We start from the raw sequence: 11,976 nt of genomic DNA on the forward strand, positions 1-11,976 counted from the left end.
TACCTCTGCTAACAACGGTCTGCTTTATTTAAATCAAGTCCTCCATCCAAGTTTGTTGAAAGTCTGTTCAGTAGTTTTAGTTTAATCCTGCTGACAAACCAACAAACAGACGGACGCAGGTGAGAAACGACCTCCTCAGTGGAGGGACCGAGGTTGATTTTCTGTGTTGTTTCCTGTGTTGAAGCTGTTTATGACTCATTAGACAAACTGCTGTGATGTCACGTCACATGTTGATCTGCACTAACAGGTATGTACAGATGAGAAACCTGGTTTGTCTCTGTGAAGACCCTCAGTTTAAAGACACAGTCGCCCCGACAACTTCAACCTCCCTGCATGTTTTATCTCAACATCCCTCTTAATAACATTATCCTCCTGCAGCTATAAATAGAGGTTTAACTGAGAGATAAGTGCAGATTCCCTGATATGAACTTGTTGTTTGCTGAGCTGCTGGAGGCGTCGCTGCAACAGGTTCCAACATGTCGGCTGCAGGCGGGACGACGGAGGAAACACGACCACTCAGAGTCCAGGAGGCGTCGTCTGCTGCGCCGTCATTTATCTCTTATCTTATTTAGTCTCAGTCGGGAGGACAGAAGCTGGACGTCGACAATTTAACAGAAAAAAACAGAAACAATCAGGTTTAAAGTGTCTCTCTGTTGTTCCAGCAGCGTCAAGTAGACCAGATTGATCCCCTCCAGGGTGAGCAGCTCCAGCCTGGATTTAGTCTAAACCTGGATTAGTGTCGGCTCTGAGAATCCAAATATTTAACCTCCACTCTGACCAGCGTTCAGCGACGAGCTGATGGTTCAAAGCTGGAAGATGTTTGTGAGGTGACGGACAGAGTCCTGATTGTCTCTCCACAATGATCCTTCAGGGTGACCAACTATATTTACTCATACAGATCTGTAGTCTATAGTCCTAAAACCCAGGAATCAACTAGCATGTTAGCATGTTAGCACTTCCTGTCTGCTCGTCTCAAAGTCTGTTGATGAGTTTTCAGATGAATATGTGTAATAAGCTGTGTGTCACCGCAGGCTGAACATGTTCACAGGTTTTGTTCTCCAACATAAATCATCATTAAATGTCCCACAGTTTAATCCTGAAGCTCTTCATGTGCTAACAACAGTTAGCGGTTGCTAACAAGTGTCTGAATGAGACTACAGAGGTTGTCGGGGACATTAAACGTCCTCACAGCGAACACGGAGACTCATCTACTCACTAGTCCGTCTTTACAGGCCACTTTAGTTCCACACTGTTCTAACTCTGACTTTACAACTTGTACACTGATCAGTTTATAGAAAACCTGGATAGTAATTGTGCAGTAAGACTCTTAGTGGTGGAGACGTTTCAGTCATGTGACCGTGATGTCGTCTGTTTGTAGCCTAACATTAGCTTCTTACTGCTACATGTTTAATTTATGTTCATTTGTGGAGATTATCTGGAAGAACAGAACCTGGACGGATCAGAACCTGGTGTTGACACAGATTATTATCTGTAATAATGAAATGTTAACTTCTTACCATGAAATAACAAATGAGGATTTCAGAGATCACTAGAATATTTTAACAAACATAATCTAATAATCTAATAACGACACAGTCGAGGTTAAATACGACTCGTCTCTGCAGGACCGTATTTATTGTTTTGTTGAAATTGCTTTATATTGCTTCACTGCTCTCTTGTGATCTCAAATTAAGTATTTCTATTGTTATTAAGAGAGTCGTTATCTCAGAGAAACAACGTTCGTTGTCTGGAGATCTTGAGAAAATCATCTTCTGTGAGAAAATAACATTTGCTGTGACAAAGACATGAGTAACTCTTTATCACAGGAAAAGATCATAAATGTGTTTCTTCACTCACTCACTTTATTACACGTCATTTATTTAAATGCATTTATACCATATTTACTGTGATTGTAGTTTTAAATGAAACAGTTTACCTGAATGATCATTTCACTGTTCAAAAACTTCAAGCATTTTTATTTAAAACATCCTTTTTGTAAGAAAAGTTGTTTTATGTATTTATTCAGGTTTGTCTCGTACACTTATATATTAACACGAGATCACAGTGTGACAGAACGCAGTCGTTGCGCTAATATTCAAATGAATGAGTGACTTTGACCAATGAGGAGCCGTGTTGCGTCGCCCAGCGGGGACAGATGAACCTGTGAGGGGAGCAAATGTCTGTTTGACTCTAATTAAAGCTAAAATAACTGCAGCGGTGAAGCTAAGTGTCGACACCGGGCCCCTCTGCAGGACGGGGCCACCAGATTAAGTCGTGATCCCGGACCTGTCTCAGTCGATATTGTACTTCAATGGTGTAAATTCCTAAACAAATCTGCAGTTAATCAAATTATGTATAACCAATTGACACACAGTGAACTTGGGGCTTTGGGGCCCCTCGGCCTCTGGGGCCCCGGAGCAGCTGACGGCTCGGCTCAGCTGGTGATCTCAGTCAGAGCCGAGAGACGTGAGCCGGTACCAAGATTCACTATGATGTAAATGTTAACAAGCAGAAACTTGAGTTCAGACGGTGGACGGGTGGATTTTCCTGTTTAGAATGAAAATATGTCAAAATATTTCTTTTCTTCACATTCATGAGTTCATGTTGTCGACTCATTAGACTCAGTAGTGAACTGAAGCTTCTGGCTGTCAGACTGTCACCTCTGAGCTACAGAGGGCTGTTAGCAGCTAGCTGTTAGCATGCTAACTTTAGCAGACTGTGACATCATCAGTGTGGTTTCTTCTCTCTGTTCATCACATGAGTTCACTTTTTAATGTTTTAAACTCAAACTCTGGTTGTTTCTCACAGACTGATCCTGCGACCAGTGATGTGTTTTACCTTCAGACAGAGCTAGGCTAGCAGTTTCCCTCTGTTTCCAGTCACTATGCTAAGCTAAGCTAAACTCCATCTGAACATCAAGAAACAGAAGAAGAGGATTTCTCAAGATGTTGAGCTGCAGGTCCAATCATCCAAATCATTAAGATTCATCGAGTTCAACGGAAATCTGACCTGAAGTCTGTTTATAAGGGTTCATTAAAGGAGCAGTCTGTAGATTTGTTGATGAAATGTTAATGAGCAGAGAAAGATCTTGATTGGCTGATTTTGTTTCTGTCTCAACAAACTAAATAATCAAACTCTAAAGACTGAATACACTGACCTTCAGGTCATCTCCTGAGATACAAAGTGACAAGAGGCTAGCTGGTTAGCATGCTAACTGCAATATATGTTTTTGACACAACATCAAAACTGTTATTTCAATGTTATATATTTGATTTAAAGAGAATAATGTTTGTGTTGAGCCTTGAAACAACGAAAAACCAAAAGACAAGATATGAAGGCTACACAGAACTACAAATATTATATAAAACATTTTAATGATGTACAATTATTAAATATTTACATTATAATACGTACAGAAGCCCAACTGTCACGAGTCAAACATATTTCACTGGATTTCTTGAGATCAAGAATGAATTTTTCTCATTATCACAAAATGAGAAACATTTTCCCAAGATACAGGACGATTTTCTCAAAATATTAAGAAAACAATCTTTATTTACATCAAATAACAAATGTTGTTTTTCCAAAGATTTAGACAACATAAGATAACGAACATCATCGTTTTCTCCAAATAATGAGACGTAGTCGAGGTTATAAAAGACCTAAATCACTGCAGGAACTGTTGTATAAAGTGCAGCGGTGTCGCAGCTCTTCAGAGGATAAAACTGCTTTAATTTACTTGTTGTGCTGGTTTTGGTCGCCACACTGGAAATGTCTTCAGCTGTCTGTTCCCCTCAACCAAACCTCAACAGGGTCAAGGTTCTTAAACTGGACCTGAGGAGATGTAAGGCGTCCAACATTCATTCAGACAATTTGCTTTATGTCTGATCTAAAGACATCTTTATTTGTGTGGATCCAAATATCCGGCTCGAACTAACAGTGTTCAGCAGAAGACATTAAAAACAAGACAAGATGTGAAGGAAAAACAAGGAAAAGCAAACAAGATATAACAGAACCAGAACCAGCAGAGCTGTGAGGCTGAATGTTTGCTGTGTGAACGCTCCTCTCAGTGAAAACACGGTATGAAGAGACCCGGTTGCAGAGTTTGGTTCTGCTGAAGGCCCGGTCTCTCCGCTCCGCCTCACACGGTTTAATATTTTATACCACAGCTTATTGAAACACGGAGAGCTCGAGCGTTTCCGAGCAGTTACACATAATGAACGAGGCTCAGAGATCATGGCGGTAACAGGCGCCTGAAAACACTGAAGTGAAACTCTACACTGATGCTGCGCACACGCCGCAGTCCAGCTCCGCGATCCGCACCCGGAGTTTACAGCGCGCCGACAGGAGCCCAGTTTGAACTGACGGACGTCCGCGGCAGCCAATCAGCGCTCGCCGTGCGCCAAAGCCGTGTTTATTCCACTTAGCCGACCAATCGGAGCGGCCCCGAGCGGCCGAGTGCGTCATCAGAGTAGAATGTGAATGTGGGCTGCTGTTACCGGACCGCACTCCGCTCCCATCCCCCATCATGAGCGCGTAATGGCGGCCGCTTTTTTTCTGTGTGCCGCTTTGTCCTTCTCATGTTCAGCTTGTTAAAGCCCCATGAGTTCAAACCTCGGTAAGGAAACGATACGTGTTTGTTTCATAACGTGTCGGTCCATGAGCACATTACAGTTCTGTTCCTGCACTTGTCTCATCGCATGTCTGTTGTGTCGCACTGCTTTTTGTTTCCCTCTCCCTCCAACGACGGCTCCGAACAATGGAGGCGGAGGAAATGAGGCCACCGGCACTTCTCTCTAAAACACCCGCACCAGCTCACTTGTAACACGGCTGCACACACGGCGGGAACACGGCTCATGTACACGGGGCTCGACGGGAGGTTGTGTGTTTATTCGTGCATCGACCTTGGCGCACGAATTTATGGGATGTTATGTAAAAAAAAAAAAAAAAGCGTCAAGTGCGCACATCCACAGATGAGTGAGGGAGTTTCAAACATGGGCGTCGGGAAGAGAAGAAGGGGGCGGGGCGAGCTGTGATGAGACATGGCGGCGGTGCTGAGACACTCACGTCCTCTGAGCCGTTGTTGTGTGTGTGTGATTGATGGATCGTGTTCATGAGGTGACTCGATGAGCTGACAGTAACGCCATTAACAGCTCTGATCCACTCACACCGCCGACATGTTGGTCTCTTCTCCTCCTGCTCGCCGTGTATTCCCGGGTCGCGGGGCGGTGGGCGGGAAGACGAGCTCTGTCGCCGCTCGACTCGACCAGATGCACATCAATCAATCAAACTGTGACGCTACGTCAGCCGGAGCCGCTGCCCGCGCGACATGTTTAGTGCGTAATTCGGTGTGAACGCACTTTTGTCGGTGTCACCGTGTAGAAAAGGGCTCGCGGGTGCCGGCTCGGTTCCGTTTAGCGGACTTTAATCGGCGGGTTATTGTTTTTGTGGAGAAAGGACAGTTGCAGCGGTGGACAGGAGGGGGCGTGGCCTCCCGGTTTAGAAATTCTACCCATTGTTCCACTCCAACGCGCGAAGAGAACACCTCTGTGGAGCCCGCAGCCAATCAGCGCCCGCGCAGCTTCCTCTCGACTCCGCCCACAAGCCTATATTAAAGGCTCGGCCGTCAGCAGCATTGGCCACTGGCACAATATAATACTGATTGATCCGCTGACCGAGGAGAGGGATTTACTTTCTTCAACCTTTCATTTCAGCCGTCCTTTATTTTATTGAACTAAAACAATGGCAGACACACAAGTTGACTCCGGCTCGGATATCTCTGCCAAGGTAAGCCCGCTCCTCCTCACACCTCCTGCAGGAGCCGCTTCTCTCCGAGCCTCAGCAGAATAAAGCTCCTCCAGGCTCTAACCTAGATTTTTAAAAATCCTTCCGTCGTCGCTTCGCGCTCATTCGGACTCGAAGTCGGACGCGCCGGAGGGGGTGAAAACAAAAAAAGCGAGCCGGTGTTGAGTTATTCTGCTAAACTCTGCCGGGAGATGATGTAGAAAAGAAGCGGGTCTCAGCTCCGCATCACGGACAGGCTGCGTTCAGTCCGCGGCTCATTGTCCGGAGAGTCTGCGCGGGTTCTTTGTTTATCCAGGCGGCTCGGTTCTCCTCTCCGAACACACACTCAGCAGGTCCGGAGCGCCGACCAGCAGCCGCTCCGACACTTGACAGCTTTTTGAGCTGTTTGCCGCCGCTCGCCGCTCGTCGACGCGCCTGTTTGCTCTTTTTATTTCCATCTTCTCGGCAGCTTAGTGCGAATTAATTAGAAGTCCGATCCCGTGTCCAGTGTGGACAGCAGCGCTAATATCCCGGGTTGTTTTATTAATAGAGGGATAACGAGCTGCTGAGCCTGAGCAGCTGAGGCTGAGCAGCGGACTGAGCGGGGCTCTGCGCGGCTCTCCAGCTGGGCTGCTGCTGCGAAGTTGGTCCGTTTGAATGGAGGGACGGGAGGAGGCGGCGGGCGGTGCGTAATTCACACAGATGTCAACTTTCGGGCTCCTCCACTTCTTCCTGCGCTCTCTGCTCGTGTATTTGTTTGTGGCCCTGGTGTTAAAACGGCACCGGCGGGCCTGGCCGCACCGTCCGACCCGGTTTGTTTACCGACTGTGGAAGGTCGAGCGCTGCTGCTGATCGGGCTCCGGTGCTCAGCCTCCGCTCACCGGAGAGTCTGAGCCGCGGCTTCCGCCTCCTGCTCGCTGCTTCGCAGCATGTTTGCAGGGCGCGTTAATGTCTCAGGGGAAAAGTTTTTCTTTCTTTTTCTGTAATGCAGCCCACTTCTCCTCTGTGAGTGTGTGTGTGTGTGTTGGTGCTCGTGCGTGTGTGTGTGTGTGTGTGGCCGGGCTGTGGAGGTGTGATGTGACGGTGCTGGTTTTCCCCTCTTTGTTACCCGTCTCAGTTCGGGCTCCCTCCGTCTCTCCGACCATCTGTGTGCTTCTTTAAATGTTAATGTTGGACTTTGGATCAGATTGGGTAAAACTTTAATAGCCCCCGCGGGGGCAGCCGGGGCTCCGCGGCGGAGGGAGCAGGATCCGGGCTTCAGACAGTCGGAGCGGCGGCAGCGAGCTGAATAATTATGAGTGATTATAACAAATGAACATATGGAGAAGGTGCGGAGGGGAACCGGGCCTGGTGTTACCGCTGATAATCCGGCGTGCCTGTTCAGACACTAAATATAGTTGTGGAGCATTTTTACGCACAAGCGCCTTTTTACGCACAGTCGGTGAGTGCGCGGAGCCTCCGTGCGCAGCTGAACCGCATTTGTCTCCTGCCGATGCTGCTAAACAGCTTAATGGATTTGAACCAATACGATTATGTGAAGTAATTAATCAATAACAGGGTACGTGTTGGATGTGCGGGGCGCGCGTGAAGCGGGGATAATAGGCTGTGAACGGACGATGTCGGCAAAACGAGGAAACGGAGCGCTATTAATAGGCTCGGCGGGCGGTTTTCCGGTGTGCGCGCGGGGCAGAAAGCCCCTCAAGGTGTTTGTGACGGTGTGTGTGCGGGCTCCGGTCCCGACGCGCCGCCTCGTCGTCGCTTTTCTGGCCGCGTCTCTCGGCTGCCATGTGTCGTCTTCTATTGTCCTCAGCCTCCGTTACAACGAGCGGCCAGCAGCAGCAGCGTGCACCGCGCTCACCGCCGCCTCCTCCTCCTCCTCCTCCTCCTCCATCACCCCCTCCTCTCTCCTCCCTCCTCCCCCCGCGCTCCTGCGCCCTCCTGTGTTATTTTAAACGGAGCAGTGCATCCTGGGTATTGCAGTGCCTCTCCCGGGCGTGTCTCGTGACATATGGTGGCGACGGCAGCCCGCAAAGACTACAATACCCAGAGTGCCCCGGGGGCCACATCAAAGTATCAGATTACAACACATTAGAAGGGATGAAGTGGGAGGAGGAGGACGGGGGGAGGATCTGCAGAGACCAATATGGTGTTTAAATAGGAAGGCTTCATTCTGACAGCAGAGGGCTGAAAAATGTGCAGTTCCCAGCATGCACTGGGGCTCCACTAACTAGGCCATCAGGTAGCAGGGCAGGTAGATGAGCCCCCACACCAGCTGCTGCTCCAACGCTAATGTTTTGAATGTCTTTTTCTGATTTTTCTGTTTGTTTTCTTCAGGACCTGAAAGAGAAGAAGCTGGTGGAGGAGAAGGAGAACGGCAAAGATGCTGCCACCAACGGAAAGGTAACCGCCTCCACCCAACCTCGCCACCGCTCCACTGTTCCTCCAGAGAAGCACTTCCTCTGAACTTTGAATAAAATGTTGAACTTTTATTCACTCCGCTTCAGAGACTGAACTTCCTCTCTGTTTCAGGAGAACGAGGAGAACGGTGAGCCTGATGTAGATGATGAAGAGGACGAGGAAGTGGACGAGGAGGACGAGGAAGATGACGGAGAAGGTAGCTAGAATATTCTCTACGCGTTTTTTTTGGGGGGGGGGGGGGATGCCCCGTTGTTTCCCGAAGAAGAATCTCACTCCTCTTGTCCTGCAGGCGAGGAGGAAGACGAGGAGGACGACGACGACGAGCTCGAGTGCGGCACAAAACGGTCAGCTGAGGATGATGACGACGACGACGAGGTGAGGCGGCTTCCACGGCAACAATCCGAGCGACCAATCAGCTCCTGATCTCGCCCTTCGACTAACTACTTATTCTTCTTCTCTTCCTCCAGGACGACGTCGAAACCAAGAAGCAGAAAACCGACGACGACGATTGATGCGTTTTCCCGCGGCGCCATCCTGCTGAACCACTTCCTGATTCTTCACCTCTGACTGTTTTTATATGTCGCAGGTGGAGGAGCTGGAGGACTGATTTAAAGGAAAAATAATAATAAAAAAAAAATCCAACATGGTCATTAGCAAGTAGAGTTCAACAAACATCGACCGCGTCCACACACACACACACACACACACACTCTCGATCTCCCCTCAAACCGCTAAAACAAATTTTCTAGAGGAACTCGCCACCACACCGACGCAGAAATCCGGCTTCTCTTCAACAACAACAACACGAAAGGAGAATTTGTTTGTATTTTTATTTACATTTTATATTTTTGTACATATTGTTAGGAGGGGGGGTCAGTTTCTCTCCCGGCAGCGATCTCGTCAGACCAAATCGGTGCTTCTTTAACGAAAGATTTTACTTGGTTGACCATGTTACGATATCTCAACAGATACTAGGGAAAACATGTAAAAACAGTAAAAAAACAACCTCTTAAGCCGTTGAACTCAGAGCATTCCAGTAAATTTAATGTATGTACTTTAGCTGTACCATAACTAGTTTGTTTGTATGGGAGGGTAAGGCCAAAGAAAAGAGCCTCTTTTCTTTTTCCTTCTTATTTCGTTTTTGTCGGCGACTTTTTGTTTTATGACGGCCTGTTTTGATGTATGTGCGAAGTTTGTTGTTTGACAATAAACCGGACTTTTATTTTGTGAGTTGTACTTCGTTTCTCTGCTCGTTTTCTTCTTCTCTGAGCGGCCGGACGACAAAAGACTTTCAGGTGAAGGTGAGCAACAGGAAGTTATACAGAGGTCAAAGGTTAAAGGATCGCACCGCTGGAAAGTAACTAAGTACACATGTGAGGTATTTGTACCTGAGAACTTCATGTTGTACTACTTGACTCTTCATCTCATCCTGAAGGAGAACTGAACGTTTTACTGCACAACATTTATTCACAGCTCCAGTTTCTGGTTCCTTTACAGACAACAAAACATAATTAAATGAATAATTAAATGAGTTATTATAGATTTGACGTGAGTTAAGACACACAGACAGTCTCAAGATCAGCGTGATCAGCTGTCACATGATTAATATCAGAGAAATAAAACTGCAGCTTTTTTAAGAGAGATTAAATGTGTGAAACCTCAGAGTGCATCTAGCTAGAAAACAAATACATTTTATATAAATTAATTTTTAATTTGCTTAAACTTCCTGCAGGACTCTGAATAAATCAAATAAACATTAAATATATATAAACTGATCACAGTGTGATAACTTTATTTATACAGATCACAAACACGAGACACAAAGTTCTTCACATATGAAACACGAGAGATCAATAATAAAGTTTATAGATTTTAAAAGAAGATAAACCTGATCAATGATTTATAACATCTGGAAATAAGTGTTATCAGTGTAAATATTCCAGAATTAAATAATACTTCTGTACTTTTACTGTTACTGTTCATAAAAAGGTAAAGTTTTAACCAGAAATATCAATTTATGCCACTTAAATGGCACATTTACTTATTTGTTGAGCAACTTATTTATGTCTTTAATTGTGACGTTAACAGTTATTTTCAATATTTATATTACATATATCTTGTTAATTCAATGAATTTAGAAATAATAACAGAAGCAGTGACCAGTTTATAATACGACACATTGATCCTCAGTGTTTGTTGATGTTCTGATCGAACTTCCAGGCTTCCATCTTTTATTTAATCATTTATTTATTGTTTGTTATCTATTAACTTATCCACTATTTCTTGGTCCTTTATATTAGTATTTTGCAAATAAGTGGAATACAAACACGTAAATACATAAATTAGTAATAAACTGGACCTGCTCTCTTCTCTATCAGATCGTTAAATCAACATGATCTGACTTCCTCTTCTGCTGCTGTAATCTGACTGCAGCCACTAGAGGTCGCCGCCCAACAAGAAACAGATTTACATGATCATTTAACCAGCCATTACCTCAATATCACCGTCAATAAAGTCAAAATAAAAGGAAAAGAAACAATAAATATGTCATCATAAGACTGTGGAGGAATATGGAGGACAGAAGCTGCCTCAATCTGAAATAAATAAATGAATAAAATGATAAAACAAACAGGAATGTAAATAAACACAGAAACATCAAGTAATGCCACATCGCTCATCAGAAGAAAAAACATATCACCTGTAACAGCAGCTGATTGTGACCCGTGTTGTCAGGCGGCGACCTCTACAGGCCGGAGGAGAAATCACACCAGCAAAGGAGGAAGTGACGCAGTGAAGAGATGATGTGTGAAATGTGTGTGTGTGTGTTTGAAATGGTGACCTGTTGTTCTGGGAGGACGTCGGCTCTGCTGTTGTTTTACATTCTGTTGTTACACATTTACTTTCATTCATGGAGACATTAATGTATTGAAGTATTTTTACATCGTAGCTTAAAGTAAAGATGAACTTTTCCTCTGCTGATAGTACGGGAAGTTTGAAATAATGCGTATGTAGTGGATGCAAACTAATGAAATATCTTTACTGTAGTATTTTACAGAGTTGGGAAAAATGAATCTAGAGTTTAGAAAGAGGCTTCAGACGAACAGAGAGAGGTGATGAGCTGAGAGCGTCCGGAGTGCTGAAGGTGTGAACGGTGAAGCGGAGGAGTGAAGTCTGATCGCTGTCGGAACAGTTTCCAGTTCAGGAGGAACGTGACGGAGCCTGAACGAGCGCCGACGAGCTGATCTCTGTTCAGTCCTGTCGGCTGCAGCCTGCAGGGGAAGTTCAGCCGGGAGGTCCACACAGGAATGTTACACACACACACACACACACACAGGACATACTTCACTTTCTTCTTCAGACAACATGGTACTGATACACACCGCAGTGTCCCTACAGGTGAGCTGGACAGGTGAGAGCGGGAAATTAGGAAATTATTACTTAAATCAAAATATTTATTGTTTTTGCTTGTTTTTTTTTATCATCATGAATTAAACAAATATGTGATTATATTTAATTATATATTTTTATTGTAATATTCTTAAAAATAACAAGAATGTTTTCAATGTTTAAATCGATTCTATAAAATGTCTAAAAATATATACATTGATGAATAATTACAATATTTCATATGTGTTTTGAAAGTATTTTTGTATTGTATTCATATTTTCCTGAATAATCTTTTTTATGTATAATTAGTTTGTATTATAATGATTTGGATGACAGCAGGTGATCGTTCCAACATTTGTAAGAGTGAAACACTTCGTCATTACACTT

At 44.9% G+C, this 11,976-nt stretch overlaps 1 protein-coding gene across 1 annotated transcript; it reads left to right on the forward strand.

Annotated features, from left to right (window-relative positions):
- Window positions 1–5,592: 5,592 nt before the first annotated feature.
- ptmab (prothymosin alpha b) lies at window positions 5,593–9,438 on the forward strand. Its single transcript, XM_037083060.1, has 5 exons — window positions 5,593–5,787; window positions 8,119–8,184; window positions 8,314–8,398; window positions 8,492–8,577; window positions 8,670–9,438. Exons 1-5 carry the CDS (start codon window positions 5,743–5,745, stop codon window positions 8,712–8,714), a joined length of 327 nt encoding a protein of 108 aa, XP_036938955.1. The 5' UTR covers window positions 5,593–5,742; the 3' UTR covers window positions 8,715–9,438.
- The last annotated feature ends 2,538 nt before the right edge of the window (window positions 9,439–11,976 follow it).

This window comes from Acanthopagrus latus, chromosome 21 (assembly GCF_904848185.1).
Source record: "Acanthopagrus latus isolate v.2019 chromosome 21, fAcaLat1.1, whole genome shotgun sequence".
Taxonomy (NCBI): domain Eukaryota; kingdom Metazoa; phylum Chordata; class Actinopteri; order Spariformes; family Sparidae; genus Acanthopagrus; species Acanthopagrus latus.

Bases quoted from the DNA above. Each gene is read 5' to 3' on its own strand.
- ptmab (XM_037083060.1), top strand. From the start codon at position 5,743: ATGGCAGACACACAAGTTGACTCCGGCTCGGATATCTCTGCCAAG. The intron at 5,788-8,118 runs GTAAGCCCGCTC...TGTTTTCTTCAG, and splicing joins GCTCGGATATCTCTGCCAAG to GACCTGAAAGAGAAGAAGCT. The intron at 8,578-8,669 runs GTGAGGCGGCTT...CTCTTCCTCCAG, and splicing joins ATGATGACGACGACGACGAG to GACGACGTCGAAACCAAGAA.